The sequence below is a fragment of the Pseudophryne corroboree genome, chromosome 7 (assembly GCF_028390025.1).
Source record: "Pseudophryne corroboree isolate aPseCor3 chromosome 7, aPseCor3.hap2, whole genome shotgun sequence".
NCBI lineage: Eukaryota > Metazoa > Chordata > Amphibia > Anura > Myobatrachidae > Pseudophryne > Pseudophryne corroboree.
In genome coordinates, this window is record NC_086450.1 from 19,208,119 (window position 1) to 19,226,723 (window position 18,605).

General features: G+C 47.6%; 1 protein-coding gene across 1 annotated transcript in view; it reads left to right on the plus strand.

The window, feature by feature from the left end:
• The window catches only part of CFAP410 (cilia and flagella associated protein 410), a 65,955-nt gene extending 47,792 nt beyond the window's left edge, over positions 1–18,163 (plus strand). The window contains exon 7 of the mRNA XM_063932720.1: positions 17,689–18,163. Within this exon, the coding sequence (XP_063788790.1) occupies positions 17,689–17,817 (129 nt within the window). The 3' untranslated portion in view covers positions 17,818–18,163. The remainder of the gene's footprint in view (positions 1–17,688) is intronic.
• Positions 18,164–18,605: the final 442 nt, after the last annotated feature.

The following is an 18,605-nucleotide window of genomic DNA, read 5'->3' on the forward strand; positions in this document are numbered from 1 at the left end:
ACACCTTCTGGAGTCCCTCCGCCATTACAATATACAGACATGTCCTCATACGTCTTGCCTTAATATGTCATGTAGCGGGAGATGCCTGGTGTGAGTGAGCTGACAGGTCCCGTGCAACTCCATTCCGTGCCGGGCGTCTTTATTTGCCGAAAATGTGTCTTATTCGTACCGCATTGCTATGCGAATAGGACGCACAAGCAGATCATTTATTATTATTTATGTGTCTGTATATGAAATGCTACGTTACGGTGTCAGTGGCTGTTTTTTAGGAAATCACTGTAATGTAGCATTTCATATATAGTTACAGGCGCGGTATATAATATAGAGGGGCAGTCCGAGTTGATCGCTAGCTGGATTTGTTCTCAGCACAGCGATCAGGCTAAAAATCGGCACTTCTGTGCATGTGTATGCGGCGCAATGCGCACGCGCAACGTACGGGCACAACGAACGATGTAATTTTGCACAGGGTCTAGCGATGCATTTCAGTCGCACTGGTGGCCGAAGAGTGATTGCCATGAAGTGGGCATTTCTGGGTGGCAACTGACCGTTTTCAGGGAGTGTTCAGAAAAACGCAGGCATGGCTGGGCAAAAGTTGGGCGGGTTTGTGACGTTAAATCTGGAACTGAATAGTCTGAAGTGATTGCAAGCGCTAAGTAGGTTTTGAGCTACTCTGAAACTACATAAAAAATGTTTGCAGTCGCTCTGCGATCCTTTCGGTCGCACTTCTGCTAAGCTAAAATACACTCCCAGTAAGCGGCGGCATAGCATTTGCACGGCTGCTAGAACTGCTAGCGAGCAATCAGCTCGGAATGACTTCCATAGACATACCGCGTAACATTTTAATCAGCATAAGCTGCTTGTGCGTCCGATGTGTTGTGTTTTGTTTTGTGGATAAGATGTATTTTAATGGGAAAAGTCGTGCCACGGAATAGTGTGATTAGAAGGGCTGTTTAATGTGCAAGTGGACACATCTGTACACAAGCATTTACACAAGTAATAGATGTGTACAAAAACTGTTAGCGGCTTCCCTGTGATTCCGTTGTTGGAGCTCGTTCCTCCGTTCAGGGTGATAAATTGTAGTATGCAGAATGCCTTACGGTCATTCAGCTGGGCTGACTCTGGTAGGGCTCACTCACCAGAGGCCCAGGCTTCACTGGGTATGCAGGCCACACTTGGGTTCTTCGGTTCGGGGAGAGTCTAGTGCTCCATAGACGTCTCCTCTGTGAGGGAAGGAGGTGGAGCAGGGCAGGAGGAGCGGCACCACATGCGTAGCAGAAGAGGGGATAGGCCCCACACACACCTTTTCAGAACCTTTTTGCTTGCAATGGGATGTCTATGCCTGAGCTAGGTCCGTGGCAACCTTGCAGTGATGCCATCTGGCAGGTTTTATTGAACAAGTTTTTTATTTTTTTATTTGAATGCTGACAAAATGTAAAGAACGACTGGATACATAGGTATTATGGGGCTAATTCAGACCTGATCGCAAGGCTGCGTTTTCGTACAGCGGGCGATCAGGTCTAAACTGTGCATGCGTATGTACCGCAATGCGCAGGCGTGTCGCGCGGGTACAAAGCGGATCGCCGCTCAGCGATGGGTTTGTGCGAAGAATCAATTCGCACATGCGTTTGCAAGGAGATTGACAGGAAGAGGGCGTTTGTGGGTGGCAACTGACAGTTTTCTGGGAGTGGCTGGAAAAACGCAGGCATGTCCAAGCGTTTGCAGGGCGGGTGTCTGAAGTCAATTTTGGCCCCGGGCAGGCTGATGTGATCGCAGCGGATAAGTAAGTCCTGGGCTGCGCAGAGACTGCACAAGATCTGTTTGTACTGCTCTGCTACACATGCGATCACACACTTGCACAGCTAAAATACACTCCCCTATGGGCAGCGACTATCTGATCGCAGCAGTGCAAAAATCACCTGCTAGCGATCTGGTCTGAATTAGCCCCTATGCCTGATTCAAAGATGTCCGCTAATGCAACTGTGAATGCGTTCTCAGCGACTGCCGCAGCTGCCTACATTTGCACTGAGATGCCCACTGGCAACTTTCTTTCTCTGACGTCCTAGTGGATGCTGGGAACTCCGTGAGGACCATGGGGAATAGACGGCTCCGCAGGAGACTGGGCACATCTAAAGAAAGATTTAGGACTATCTGGTGTGCACTTGCTCCTCCCCCTATGACCCTCCTCCAAGCCTCAGTTAGATTGCTGTGCCCGGCCGAGCTGGATGCACACTAGGGGCTCTCCTGAGCTCCTAGAAAGAAAGTATAGTTTAGGTTTTTTATTTTACAGTGAGACCTGCTGGCAACCTAAGTGGTGGTAGCTTGGGCTTCTTAAGCTACTGGACACCATTAGCTCCAGAGGGATCGCACACAGGACCCAACCTCGTCGTCCGTTCCCGGAGCCGCGCCACCGTCCCCCTTACAGAGCCAGGAGCAAGAAGGTCCGGAAAATCGGCGGCTGAAGACTTCCGTCTTCTCCAAGGTAGCGCACAGCACTGCAGCTGTGCGCCATTGCTCCTCATGCACACCACACATTGCGGTCACTGATGGGTGCAGGGCGCTGGGGGAGGGCGCCCTGAGCAGCAATATTTACACCTTGGCTGGCAAAACTAACACCATATATAACCCCAGGGGCTATATAGGTGTAAAAATACCCCTGCCAGAATTACAAAAACACGGTAGAAAGCCCGCCGAGAGGGGCGGAGCCATCTCCCTCAGCACACTGGCGCCATTTTCCCTCACAGCTCCGCTGGAGGGATCGCTCCCTGGCTCTCCCCTGCAGTCCTGCACTACAGAAAGGGTTCAAAAGAGAGGGGGGGCACAAATTTAGGCGCAGTATAGAATATGTGATATATAGCGCTCTGGTGTGTGCTGGCATACTCTCCCTCTGTCTCCCCAAAGGGCTTTGTGGGGTCCTATCCTCTGTCAGAGCATTCCCTGTGTGTGTGCTGTGTGTCGGTACTGCTGTGTCGACATGTATGATGAGGATAAGGATGTGGAGGCGGAGCAAATGCCTGTGAATGGGATGTCACCCCCTGCGGGGTCGACACCGGTGTGGATGGACTTATGGAAGGAATTACGTGACAGTGTCAACTCCTTACATAAAAGGTTTGACGACATAGGACAGCCGGCTACTCAGCTTGTGCCTGTCCAAGCGTCTCAAATGTCATCATGGGCTCTAAAACGCCCGCTACCTCAGATGGCAGACACAGATGTTGACACGGATACCGACTCCAGTGTCGACGACGATGAGACTAGTGTACCTTCCAATAGGGCCACCCGTTACATGATTGAGGCAATGAAAAATGTATTACACATTTCTGATAATACCCCAGGTACCACAAAAAAGGGTATTATGTTTGGTGAGAGAAAACTACCAGTAGTTTTTCCTGCATCTGAGGAATTGATATGAGGTGTGTGAGGAAGCGTGGACTTCCCCCGATAAGAAATTGATCATTTCTAAGCAGCGTACCCTTTTCCGCCAGAGGATAGGTCACGTTGGGAAATACCCCCTAGGGTAGATAAAGCGGTTACACGCTTATTAAAAAAGGTGGCACTACCGTCTCCGGATACGGCCGCCCTGAAGGACCTGCTGATAGAAAGCAGAAAACTACCCTTAAAGCTATATACACACACACGGGCATTATATTGAGACCTGCTATTGCCTCGGCATGGATGTGCAGTGCTGCAGCTGCGTGGTTAGATTCCCTGTCGGATAATATTGATACTATGGATAGGGACAATATTTTGCTGACAGTAGAGCATATAAAAGACGCTGTCTTATACATGCGTGATGCACAGAGGGATATTTGCCGGCTGGCATCACAAATAAGCGCTATGTAAAACCATTGCCGCCAGGCGGGGGTTATGGACTCGGCAATGGTCAGGCGATGCCGATTCAAAACGGCACATGGAAGTTTGCCCTATAAGGGGGTGGAACTGTTTGGGGATGGTCTTTCAGACCTCGTTTCCACAGCTACGGCTGGGAAATCAAAACTTTTGCCACAAGCTACCCCACAGCAAAAGAAAGCACTGTATTATCAGGTACAGTCCCTTCGGCCCCAGAGAAGCAAGAGGGCTAGAGGCTCATCTTTTCTGCCAAGAGGAAAAGGTAGAGGGAAAAAGCTGCAGCACACAGCTAGTTCCCAAGAGCAGAAGTCCTCCCCTGCGTCCGGTAAGTCCACAGCATGACGCTGGGGCTGCTCAGGCGGACCCGGGTACGGTGGGGGCCCGTCTCAAAAATTTCAGCGCACAGTGGGCTCTCTCACAGGTGGATCCCTGGGTTCTTCAAACAGTATCTCAGGGGTACAGGCTGGAATTCGAGACGTCTCCCCCCCGCTGTTTCCTAAAATCTGCCTTACCGGCAACTTCCTCTGCCAGGGAGGCAGTGTTGGTGGCTATCCAAAAACTGTATTCACAGCAAGTGATTATCAAGGTACCCCTCCTTCAACAGGAAAAGGGTTACTATTCCACAATGTTTGTGGTACCGAAACCGGACGGTTCTGTGAGACCCATCTTAAATTTAAAATCCTTGAACACATATATCAAAAGATTCAAGTTCAAGATGGAATCGCTCAGGGCGATTATTGCGAACCTGGACGAGGGGGATTACAGGGTCTCTCTGGACATCAAGGATGCTTACCTGCATGTCCCCATTTATCCTCCTCACCAGGAGTACCTCAGGGTTGTGGTACAGGACTGTCACTATCCGTTCCAGACGCTGCCGTTTGGATTATCCACGGCACCGAGGGTCTTTACCAAGGTAATGACCGAAATGATGATACTCCTTCGCAAGAAGGGAGTTTTAATTATCCCGTACTTGGACGATCTCCTGATAAGGGCAAGGTCCAAGGAGCAGTTGGTAGTGGGGGTAGCACTTTCTCGGGAAGTGCTGCAACAGCACGGCTGGATTCTCAATATTCCAAAGTCACAGCTGGGCCCGACGACACGTCTTCTGTTCCTGGGAATGATTCTGGAAACAGACCAGAAAAAAGTGTTTCTTCCAGTGGAAAAAGCCGAGGAGTTGTCATCTCTAGTCAGAAACCTCCTAAGACCGGGACAGGTGTCGGTACATCAATGCACACGAGTCCTGGGGAAAATGGTAGCTTCGTACGAAGCAATTCCATTCGGAAAGTTGCACGCAAGGATTTTCCAGTGGGACCTGTTGGACAAATGGTCCGGGTCCCATCTCCAGATACAGCAGCGGATAACCCGGTCGGCAAGAACCAGGGTGTCGCTGCGGTGGTGGCTGCAGAGGGCTCATCTACTAGAGGGCCGCAGATTCGGAATACAGGACTGGGTCCTGGTGACCACGGATGCCAGCCTTCGTGGCTGGGGTGCAGTCACACAGGGAGTAAAATTCCAAGGACTGTGGTCCAAACAGGAGATTTCACTTCACATAAATATTCTGGAGCTAAGAGCCATTTACAAGGCCCTAAGCCAAACAAGGCCCCTGCTTCAAAACCAGCCGTACTGATCCAATCAGACAACATCACGGAGGTCGCCCATGTAAACAGGCAGGGCGGCACAAGAAGCAGGAGTGCAATGGCAGAAGCCACAAGGATTCCCCGTTGGGCGGAAAATCACGTGGTAGCACTGGCAGCAGTGTTCATTCCGGGAGTGGACAACTGGGAAGCAGACTTCCACAGCAGGCGCGACCTCCACCCGGGAGAATAGGGACTTCATCCAGAAGTCTTCCAAATGCTGGTAAACCGTTGGGAAAGACCACAGGTGGACATGATGGCGTCCCGCCTCAACAAAAAAGCTAAAAAGATATTGCGCCAGGTCAAGAGAACCTCAGGCGATCGCTGTGGACGCTCTAGTGACACCGCGGGTGTACCAGTCGGTTTATGTGTTCCCTCCTCTCCCTCTCATACCCAAGGTACTGAGGATAATAAGAAAAAGAGGAGTAAGAACTATACTCATTGTTCCGGATTGGCCAAGAAGGGCTTGGTCCCCGGAACTTCAAGAAATGATCTCAGAGGACCCCTGGCCTCTGCCACTCAGACAGGATCTGCTGCAGCAGGGGCCCTGTCTGTTCCAAGACTTACCGCGGCTGCGTTGACGGCATGGCGGTTGAACACCGGATCCTGAGTGAAAAAGGCATTCCGGAGGAAGTCATTCCTACCCTGATCAAAGCCAGGAAGGATGTCAGCCTGAAATTCAGACGTTGTAAAGGGAGTTCTGCATATTCAGCCCCTTTTGTGCCCCCAGTGGCACCTTGGGATCTCAATGTGGTTTTGGAGTTCCTGGAATCACATTAGTTTGAGCCACTTAAAACCGTGGATTTGAAATATCTCACATGGAAAGTGGTCATGTGTTGGCTCTGACTTCGGCCAGGCATGTGTCAGAATTGGCGGCTTTGTCATGTGAAAGCCCTTACTTGACTTTCCATATGGATAGGGCAGAGTTGAGGACTCGTCCTCACTTTCTCCCGAAGGTGGTATCAGGTTTTCACTTGAATCAACCTATTGTGGTGCCTGCGGCTACTAGGGACTTGGAGGATTACAAGTTACTGGATGTAGTCAGGGCCTTGAAAATATATGTTTCCAGGACGGCTGGAGTCAGGAAAACTGACTCGCTGTTTATCCTGTATGCACCCAACAAGCTGGGTGCTCCTGCTTCTAAGCAGACTATTGCATGCTGGATTTGTAGCACTATTCAGCTTGCGCATTCTGCGGTGGGACTACCGCAGCCTAAATCTGTAAAAGCCCATTCCACAAGGAAGGTGGGCTCATCTTGGGCGGCTGCCTGAGGGGTCTTGGCTTTACAACTTGGCCGAGCTGCTACTTGGTCAGGGGCAAACACGTTTGCAAAATTCTACAAATTTGATACCCTGGCTAAGGAGGACCTTGAGTTCTCTCATTCGGTGCTGCAGAGTCATCCGCACTCTCCCGCCCGTTTGGGAGCTTTGGTATAATCCCCATGGTCCTTACGGAGTTCCCAGCATCCACTAGGACGTCAGAGAAAATAAGATTTTACTCACTGGTAAATCTATTTCTCGTAGTCCGTAGTGGATGCTGGGTGCCCATCCCAAGTGCGGATTGTCTGCAATACTTGTAAATAGTTATTGTTACACAAATCGGGTTGTTATGGCGAGCCATCTGTTCAGAGGCTCCGTTGTTATCATACTGTTAACCGGGGTTCATATCACGAGTTGTACGGTGTGATTGGTGTGGCTGGTATGAGTCTTACCCGGGATTCAAAATCCTTCCTTATTGTGTCAGCTCTTCCGGGCACAGTGTCCTAACTGAGGCTTGGAGGAGGGTCATAGGGGGAGTAGCCAGTGCACACCAGGTAGTCCTAAATCTTTCTTAGAGTGCCCAGTCTCCTGCGGAGCCCGTCTATTCCCCATGGTCCTTATGGAGTCCCCAGCATTCACTACGGACTACGAGAAATAGATTTACCGGTGAGTGAAATCTTATTTTTTAATACCTTTTTATTGACTTCAAAGTTTAACAGTCAAGGATGAAGTACATACAGAGAGATCTTGAGTGTGCATGGATGAACAAAATAGCAAAACATTGGTGTATAACAATAAGCCAATAAATCATCAATAGAACGTCGGGTAATAAAGGCCAAGGTTAGATTTGTAAGGGTTCTAGTGAAAGAATCAATGCATTTCAATCTAGATAATTCTTATGGACACCCATCTACGTTTAACGGGTGAGATAGCCATCCAGTCCAAGCTATAAGAATAAGTTAGATTGCAGCTAAGTTGTACAGAGTTATATAGTTGCTAACGGAGGCTCAGCTCCGAAATGGTGTCCAAGGGGTCCAAGTTTTAACAAAGTAATCAGAAATATCATGTAAGACGGCTGTGATATTCCCAAGCCTGTAAGTGAACCAGATGGCATTTATTGTGGCAGCTAGTGTAGGAGGTGTTGTTGATTTCCAACATGCTGCAATTTTGCATTTAGATGTATTCAGGATATGCTTGGCCAACTTTTCGTTGACTAGAAGCATTAAGCATAGGGCGAGAGAGTAGAGTATATAGGGGTGAGTTTATAATTGAAATATTGACATTATCAGTGGTTAATTTATAAACCTCACTCCAGTATTGTTGAATTAGTGGTCAAGACCACCAGATAGGAAGCTTGGTTCCACGTTGACCACACAGTCTCCAACATCCATCTGGACAAGTGGGGTAGATTGAATGGAGTTGGGTGGGCACCAGGAACCAGAGGTAGTCTAGTTTGTAGGAATTTTCCTTGATTCGAAGTGATATGGAGCTTTTGGCAATTTCTGTTCTAATATCGGACAACTCCTCGGGGGTCAGAGTCTCACCTACATCTTGCTCCTGGGCTCTTTCATGAACCTCTTTTTGAGGTGAATTATAAGAGAGTAAGACTTGATATTTAGTAGAGATCAAGCCTTCAGTAGAGTGGTGATATTGACATAATGATTACATGTTTAATTTATTCTTTGGTAAGATCCCGTTTGTCAAGGGAATTATAAAAATGACGTAACTGTAGAAATTGGTAGAATACAGAGTGAGCGAGAGAGTAATGGGACTGTTAATCGGCAAATTCTGGGAATGAATGAACAGGAGAAGGTTTGGGGCAGGAACCATTAAAGACTACATAGAGAGTATATCTTAAGAGTATTCGCTTCCAGGAGTGTCCATATCTTATGGTCAGGGGGAACATGCCAGAGGACACATAAAGTTAATTGAGTAGCTCAATGATAACTAATGAGGTCAGGAACTCCAAAAATCCCTGATGGTCAATGTTTTTGTAGGAGTTGCATTTTAACCCTGGGTTTTTCTTTCCCTGCCCAGATAAAATTGGAAATTTCTATTTGGAGGTTTTTCAGTATTTTAGTCGTAGTGTGACTTGCGAGGGTCTGCTAGAGATACAACCAATGTGGCAATAAAGTCAGCTTAGCCGCAGCCATGCGTCCAAAAGTCGGAAAGTTGGCTGCATAGCAACTGGTACAGGATTTGGCTAGGTAAACGCCCAAGTATTTAAGTTTGTCAGTTTGCCATTTGCATGTGTCGGAGGACTGTAAAAGATGAAGATCGGGATCTGAAACATGTAGATCCAAGATTTCTGTTTTTGTCAGTGTTAATATTATAATTTCAAAGTTGACTATAAACTTTAATTTCCTCGAATAAGTTTGAGAGGGAAACACGAGGGTCCATTAGGGTCAGGGTAACATCGTCACCATATAATGCAATTTTATGCTCTCTACTTCATACAACAATACCCAATATACTTTGATTTAATCTGATTTTTCCGGCCAACAGCTCCATTACCAGGGCAAAGAGTAGAGGGGAGAGGGGACAACCCTGACAGGGTCCATTTCTAATAAGTAGGGAACTACAAGAGAGACCAATGACTAGGATTGACAGAGAGGGACTCTGATAAAGTGAAGTAACACCCTTGAAAAAGGCTCCATGCAAACCCATACTAACTAGGGTTTGTTGTATGAAGGGCCAAGACACTCTATCAAAGGCCTTTTCTGTGTCGAGGGCCACCACCAGGGTCGATAAATTTAAAGCCGACTTGGTCCGGATGTATGAAAGAAGGTAGGAGGGGAGCAAGGATTTTAACAAAGAGCTTTAGATCAACGTTCAAAAGCGATATTGTCCTATTATTTTTCATTTCCAGAGGGTCTTGTTCTGGTTTGGGGATGACACTAATGTTAGCCCTGGTGGTGGCCTCATCGAGCGAGCCCCCATCTAAAAGTGAATTAAAAAGAGAGTGGAGCATACGGAGAATAGGCTCCGATAAATTTTTGTAGTATAAAGTGGTGAGGCCATCGATTCTGGGGGCCTCTGAGCGGCCGAGTATTTGCCCCTAAGATTTCCTCTTGTGAGATGGTCGCATGAAGAGCAGCAACGTCTGTCCCAGAGTTTTGGAAGATGATGAGACGCTAAGTATTGCTGTATTTTAAGGGTATGTTGAGTATCAGTGATACTAGCGGGTGCGAGATTATATAATGACCAACAGTAGTTTTAAAACTATGTGGCCATTACTGTAGGATCACATGTGATGGGGGATGCGGCCAATTTACCTACAATCAAAATACCGTCAACCATTGACTGACTATCAAAATACTGACATGGTCAAAATACCGACAGTTGAAATACAGACAAGGTCGAAATAGCGACATTTAAAATATCGACAGGTCAAAAAGTCGACATGAGTTTTTCAGGATTTTTTTTCATCGCTACAGAGTTGTTTATACTTTCTCTGACGTCCTAAGTGGATGCTGGGGACTCCGTCAGGACCATGGGGAATAGCGGCTCCGCAGGAGACAGGGCACAAAATTAAAAGTTTGACCACTAGGTGGTGTGCACTGGCTCCTCCCCCTATGACCCTCCTCCAAGCCTCAGTTAGATTTTTGTGCCCGGCCGAGAAGGGTGCAATCTAAGTGGCTCTCCTAAAGAGCTGCTTAGAATAAAAGTTTGTTAGGTTTTTTATTTTCAGTGAGTCCTGCTGGCAACAGGCTCACTGCAACGCGGGACTAAGGGGAGAAGAAGCGAACTCACCTGCGTGCAGAGTGGATTGGGCTTCTTAGGCTACTGGACACTAGCTCCAGAGGGACGATCACAGGTACAGCCTGGATGGGTCACCGGAGCCGCGCCGCCGGCCCCCTTACAGATGCTGAAGAGAGAAGAGGTCCAGAAATCGGCGGCTGAAGACTTCCCAGTCTTCTTAAGGTAGCGCACAGCACTGCAGCTGTGCGCCATTGCTCTCAGCACACTTCACACCGCGGTCACTGAGGGTGCAGGGCGCTGGGGGGGGGGCGCCCTGGGCAGCAATGAGAATACCTATACTGGCTAAAAATACATCACATATGGCCCCTGGGCTATATGGATGTATTTAACCCCTGCCAGGATTACAGAAAAAACCGGGAGAAGAGCCCGCCGTGAAGGGGGCGGGGCCTATCTCCTCGGCACACAGCGCCATTTTTCCCACACAGATCCGCTGGTGGGAAGGCTCCCAGGCTCTCCCCTGCACTGCACTACAGAAACAGTGTTAAAACAGAGAGGGGGGGCATATTTTGGCAATATTAATATATATTAAGCTGCTATAAAGGAAAACACTTACTATAAGGTTGTCCCTGTATAATTATAGCGCCTTGGTGTGTGCTGGCAAACTCTCCCTCTGTCTCCCCAAAGGGCTAGTGGGGTCCTGTCCTCTATCAGAGCATTCCCTGTGTGTGTGCTGTGTGTCGGTACGTGTGTGTCGACAGGTATGAGGACGATGTTGGTGTGAAGGCGGAACAATTGCCTGTAATGGGATGTCACCCCCTAGGGAGTCGACACCGGAATGGATGGCTTTATTTATGAAATTACGTGATAGTGTCAACACGCTACAAGGTCGGTTGACGATATGAGACGGCCGGCAAACCGATTAGTACCTGTCCAGGCGTCTCAAACACCGTCACAGGCACAGACGCGGACACTGGCTCCAGTGTCGACGGTGAAGAAACAAACGTATTTTCCAGTAGGGCCACACGTTACATAATCACGGCAATAAAGGAGGCGTTACATATTTCTGATACTACAAGTACCACAAAAAGGGGTATTATGTGGGGTGTGAAAAAACTACCTGTAGTTTTTCCTGAATCAGATAAATTGATTGAAGTGTGTGATGAAGTGTGGGTTACCCCCGATAGGAAGTTGCTAATTTCAAAGAAGTTATTGGCATTATACCCTTTCCCGCCAGAGGTTAGGGCGCGCTGGGAAACACCCCCTAGGGTAGATAAGGCGCTCACACGCTTATAAAAACAAGTGGCGTTACCGTCTCCTGATACGGCCGCCCTCAAAGATCCAGCTGATAGGAGGCTGGAAAATACTCTAAAAAGTATATACACACATACTGATGTTATACTGCGACCAGCAATCGCCCCAGCATGGATGTGCAGTGCTGGGGGGGTTTGGTCGGAATCTCTGACTGGAAATATTGATACCCTGAATAGCGACAATATTTTATTGACTATAGAGCATTTAAAGGATGCATTTTCTTTATATGCGAGATGCACAGAGGGATATTTGCACTCTGGCATCAAGGGTAAGTGCGCTGTCCATTTCTGACAGAAGAAGTTTATGGACGCGACAGTGGTCAGGTGATGTGGATTCCAAGCGGCATATGGAAGTTTGCCGTATAAAGGGGAGGAATTATTTGGGGTCGGTCTATCGGACTGGGTGGCCACGGCAACAGCCGGAAAATCCACCTTTTTTACCTCAGGTCACCTCCCAACAGAAAAAGACACCGTCTTTTCAGCTTCAGTCCTTTCGTTCTCATAAGATCAAGCGGGCAAAAGGCCGTTCATATCTGCCCGAGGCAAAGGAAAGGGTAAGAGACTGCAGCAAGCAGCTCCTTCCCAGGAGCAGAAGCCCTCCCCAGCTTCTGAAAAGTCCTCAGCGTGTCACTGGGGCCTTACAAGCGGACTCAGGTCCGGTGGGGGAGTCGTCTCAAGAATTTCAGCGCGCAGTGGGCTCACTCGCAAGTCGACCCCTGGATCCTGCAGGTAGTATCACAGGGGTACAGATTGGAATTCGAGACGTCTCTTCCTCGCAGATTCCTGAAGTCTGCTTTACCAACGTCTCCCTCCAACAGGGAGACGGTATTGGAAGCTATTCACTAGCTGTATTCCCAGCAAGTAATAGTCAAGGTACCCCTCCTACAACAAGGATAGGGGTATTATTCCACGCTGTTTGTGGTGCCGAAGCCGGACGGCTCGGTGAGGCCTATTCTAAGTCTGAAATCTTTGAACACTTACATATAAAGGTTCAAGTTCAAGATGGAATCACTCAGAGCAGTGATAGCGAATCTGGAAGAAGGGGACTTTAGGGTGTCCTTGGACATCAAGGATGCTTACCTCCATGTCCCAATTTGCCCTTATCTCCTGATAAGGGCAAGATCCAGAGAACAGTTGGAGGTCGCAATAGCACTATACCAAGTAGTGCTACAACAGCACGGGTGGATTCTAAATATTCCAAAATCCCAGCTGATCCCGACAACACGTCTGCTGTTCCTAGGGATGATTCTGGACACAGTTCAGAAACAGGTTTTTCTCCTGGAGGAGAAAGCCAGGGAGTTATCCGAGCTAGTCAGGAACCTCTTAAAACCAGGAAAAGTGTCAGTGCATCAATGCACAAGAGTCCTGGGTAAATGATGGCTTCTTACGAAGCGATTCCATTCGGCAGATTCCACGCAAGAACCCTTCAGTGGGGTCTGCGGGATAAATGGTCCGGATCGCATCTTCAGATGCATCAGCGGATAGCCCCGTCTCCAAAGACAAGGGGGTCTCTTCTGTGGTGGTTGCAGAGTGCTCACCTTTTTGGAGGGCCGCAGATTCGGCATTCAGGACTGGGTCCTGGTGACCACGAATGCCAGCCTGAGAGGCTGGGGAGCAGTCACACAGGGAAGAAATTTCCAGGGAGTGTGGTCAAGCCTGGAGACTTCACTTCACATAAATATACTGGAGCTAAGGGCAATTTACAATGCTCTAAGCCTGGCAAGACCTCTGCTTCAGGGTCAGCCGGTGTTGATCCAGTAGAGCAACTCCACGGCAGTCGCCCACGTAAACAGACAGGGCGACACAAGAAGCAGGAGGGCAATGGCAGAAGCTGCAAGGATTCTTCGCTGGGCAGAAAATCATGTGATCGCACTGTCAGCAGTGTTCATTCCGGAGTGGACAACTGGGAAGCAGACTTCCTCAGCAGACACGATCACCACCCGGGAGAGTGGGGACTTCATCCAGAAGTCTTCCACATGATTGTGAACCGTTGGGAAAAACCAAAGGTGGACATGATGGCGTCCCGCCTCAACAAAAAACTAGACGGGTATTGCGCCAGGTCAAGAGACCCTCGGGCAATAGCTGTGGACGCGTTGGTAACACCATGGGTGTACCAGTCAATGTATGTGTTCCCCCCTCTGCCTCTCGTACCCAAGGTAATGAGAATTATAAGGCGAAGGGGAGTAAGAACGATACTCGTGGCTCCGGATTGGCCAAGAAGGACTTGGTACCCGGAACTTCAAGAGATGCGCACGGAGGATCCATGCACTCTACCTCTAGACTTACCGCAGCTGCGTTTGACGGCATGGCGGTTGAACGCCGGATCCTGAAGGAGAGGGCTCCGACGGAGGAATTTCAACTGGGTCGATTCCTACATTTCCTGCAAACAGGATTGTCTATGGGCCTCAAATTGGGGTCCATTAAGGTTCAAATTTCGGCCCTGTCGATTTTCTTCCAGAAAGAATTGGCTTCAGTTCCTGAAGTCCAAACTTTTGTCAAAGGAGTACTACATATACAGCCCCGGTTGTGCCTCCAGTGGCACCGTGGGATCTCAATGTAGTTTTGGAATTCCTCAAATCCCATTGGTTTGAGCCACTTAAATCGGTGGATTTGAAATATCTTACATGGAAAGTGACCATGCTACTGGCCCTGGCTTCGGCCAGGAGAGTGTCCGAATTGGCGGCTTTATCGTACAAAAGCCCATATCTGATATTCAATTGGGACAGGGCAGAACTGCGGACGCGTCCTCAGTTTCTCCCTAAGGTGGTATCAGCGTTTCAACTGAACCAACCTATTGTGGTGCCTGCGGCTTCTAGCGACTTGGAGGACTCCAAGTTGTTCGACGTTGTCAGAGCCTTAAAAATATATATATTTCAAGGACGGCTGGAGTCAGAAAGTCTGACTCGCTGTTTTATACTGTATGCACCCAACAAGCTGGGTGTTCCTGTATCTAAGCAGACAATTGCTCGTTGGATTTGTAGCAAAATTCAACTTGCGCATTCTGTGGCAGGCCTGCCACAGCCAAAATCTGTAAATGCCCACTCCACAAGGAAGGTGGGCTCATCTTGGGCGGCTGCCCGAGGGGTCTCGGCATTACAACTCTGCCGAGCAGCTACGTGGTCAGGGGAGAACACGTTTGTAAAATTCTACAAATTTGATACCCTGGCTAAGGAGGACCTGGAGTTCTCTCATTCGGTGCTGCAGAGTCATCCGCACTCTCCCGCCCGTTTGGGAGCTTTGGTATAATCCCCATGGTCCTGACGGAGTCCCCAGCATCCACTTAGGACGTCAGAGAAAATAAGAATTTACTTACCGATAATTCTATTTCTCGTAGTCCGTAGTGGATGCTGGGCGCCCATCCCAAGTGCGGATTGTCTGCAATACTTGTACATAGTTATTGTTAACTAAATCGGGTTATTATTGTTGGAAGCCGTCTTTTCAGAGGCTCCTCTGTTATCATGCTGTTAACTGGGTTCAGATCACAAGTTGTACAGTGTGATTGGTGTGGCTGGTATGAGTCTTACCCGGGATTCAAAATCCTTCCTTATTGTGTACGCTCGTCCGGGCACAGTATCCTAACTGAGGCTTGGAGGAGGGTCATAGGGGGAGGAGCCAGTGCACACCACCTAGTGGTCAAACTTTTAATTTTGTGCCCTGTCTCCTGCGGAGCCGCTATTCCCCATGGTCCTGACGGAGTCCCCAGCATCCACTACGGACTACGAGAAATAGAATTATCGGTAAGTAAATTCTTATTTTTACCATCCCAGTGGACCTGGAGGGGGAATATAATAGTGTGCCGACAGGAGAGGGAATATAATAGTGTGCCGACAGGAGAGGGAATATAATAGTGTGCCGACAGGAGGGGGAATATAATAGTGTGCCCAGCGCAGCAAGGCACCGTGCCCGAAGCATGGCAACTTTTTGAATTATGTTACTCTGTACACTTACACGGTGCCCATGTTGACCTATGTCGACATACGCCCCCCCCAAAAAAACAATCAAAAACCTGTGTCGACTTTGACCTGTTGACATTTTAAATGTTGGTGTTTTGATCTTGTCAGGATTTTGACGTTGTCAGTATTTTGATTGTAGGTATTTCATACTAAACCCTGTGATGGAGCCGTCTGAGTATCTCAGTGTATGTGGTTTTGTGTGCGTTTCGCTCATAATCTCCGAGCCAATAGCGTGTCACCCTTGTCCGATTTTTCATAGAGTCTGACGAACTCACAACATCCTTTTAGGAAGAAATTGTGTATACCGGCGCTGTCTCTTTTATAGAAAGAAAAAGAGACCGGCTTGTTATATATATAAATATACAATTTATTAAAATGACACACTCTGTATAGTCAAAAATTCATGAATAGTAATATATTCCCCGCTTTACAGAGAACTCTTTCCTAGCTGAGGAAATATGGGGACTGAACCATTACCTTGGCCTACCGGTATCTATTAATTTCACCTCAAGACTTTGCTTGGTCTGAGATCCGGTGATGCTACTTGAGTGATTGAATGTATCTGAGTCCTAGCCAGCCCTATTGTGGAGACCTTTGACAACCAAGCTACACCAGCACAGAGAATTGGTGATGCATATTAATATTTATACATTTTTTGATTATACATTATTGTGTGTAATTTTAATAAATTGTAAATTTTATTTTTAATATTACAAGCCGTCCTATTTTTCTATCTTTCTATAAACAGCCAGCACCGGTATACACACTTTCCTTTTTGTTATATACCCATACGGGAACTGACCCTACCGGCTGCTGTTGATTGCACACCTGATAATACATACCTACTATTTTTAGCAAGAACTTGAGACAGGTGACCCTTAATCGATAGAATTTTTGAGTAGTCTTTTTTTGGATGGTGTTGATGTTGTTGGGTTACTAAGGCAAGTTGCGTTTCCAATGGGGTGATACGCCGGGCTTCTAGTTTTATCTGAGCTGAGGAGAGATTAATAAAGCGAAATGGTCTGACCGAAAAGTGGGGAGCATCTGAGCCCCAAGGAGTTTTTGTGTTATATCCTGGTCAACACAGATACCCACTGGCATCTTTCCGGGCCCCAGTGGCTGGGTACAAAGATGCAGCGTTGCCTGCACATCAGTTGATTTAATGAACGGAGGAGCCCTATGGTCACGCAGTATGGTTGCAGAAAGTAAGACGCTGCAGCCATTACTGCTGCGGACAGGATCGCAGTTGCGGGCTGAGACGCGCGCACTGAAAATGGTCAAGAAACGTCTGTTTGTCGCTCTCCCCAAACAGTCCCTGTCAGTCACTTTGCGAATGTATCCTCATTGCCATCGCAAGACCATCACTGAAAATGCACAGTCGGCCAATAGTGCCTCAACTGCTTAAAACTTGTGTTGGCGCACATCTGTGAATCGGGCTCTTTGTCGTGACTGGTGTTTTACATGGGTATCTGAACCATGAAAACATAGTAATCATTGGTAAATAGATCATTACCAACACGTCGTGTTATCCCGCCCACATTTGGGACACTCAGTTTTATTGCTTTCTAGACGGTACATGCGGGAAGATGGAATGGTCATCGGACCCCCAGCCTGCTGTATGTTGCCATCAGTTTGCTTCCTGTAACCTCTCTCATCCGTACGAACGCTTGGGAATATTTTGCCCGCTGGATTTAGAATGGAAAGAGCAATAAAGTAACTGCAACACAAACCTGATGCAGCATGTTTTACAATTACTGTCTTCTGTTCAGTGGTCAGAGCCATCGAGAATCACCAGCTGTGTAAACCCGCTGTTCAGTAATGTTCCGAAGACGCAGTTCTTACATTGTGGGATGGAAGGATAATTAAACAGTTTCATAACTTCCTGTTATTAATATAGACACTTATGTGTCGGGGGGGGGGGGGGGGGGGTCCATGGTTTAAAAATGATCTTTAAATTTTCTTTTCTTTTTTCTAATGTCATCAGAATAACCTCCTTAATGCAGTCTTGCTGCTGCTGAAGGACCTAGACACGGAAGGCTTGGAAATAGTTCAGAGGGCTGCGGAGACCCGGATTCACCAGCTACAGAGGAAAGAGCTCCAGGAGGAGAGATAAATGGTTCCAGTAATCGGGTGCAATTACTATTGCCAGCTGCAATCTAGTCCATAATCAAAGCCAAGCATACAGCGTGATGAATGTTTACATCGAAGATGAAGAAACTAGGCAAATAGTCTTCGCTAAGCACTTCTTCTTTCATGAGAAATCACTGGGAAAATCCAAGTATAATCGCAGCCCTACGTAGGAGCAAATCAGACCATCCATTAAGCATTTCAGACAAGATAAGGAAATGTATGCAGGTAACGCGCTGCCGTCTCGCTATTTGCAGATGAAATAAATTTATATTTTGGACGCTCATGTTTTTTTTGTTGAAAAAGAATTTTATTAAACAATATAGCTTGTGCCTCGGTGGATCATTGCCTATTCATAAATGCTTCTCTCCTGTATAATAGAATTGTTTTCTTCAGCAATAAAATGCCAACATTTAGATAAGGCAAAATAATCTGTCCTGTTATGTATACTGGAAGCGCGATCTGGAATATTTCCTGAATGATCATGCTGATTTATATACAGGAATAAAAGGCTATACCTTATACACACTTTAAATACACTTTATCATGAAGCCGATGCGGCCGCTATACTTAGTACACCACCTACGTACATTGTACACCGTTTGCGTACAGAGTCCCGTACAGTGTACGGACTTTGCGTACAAACGCCGGGCTGACGGTACATAGTGCACACAGCGCGTACACCACTCCCAGAGATACATCGCAAACCCTTAACAGCAATGCAAGCGATATCAATACACTTTTAAACCTTTAGCAGGGAAAGGAAAACACGAC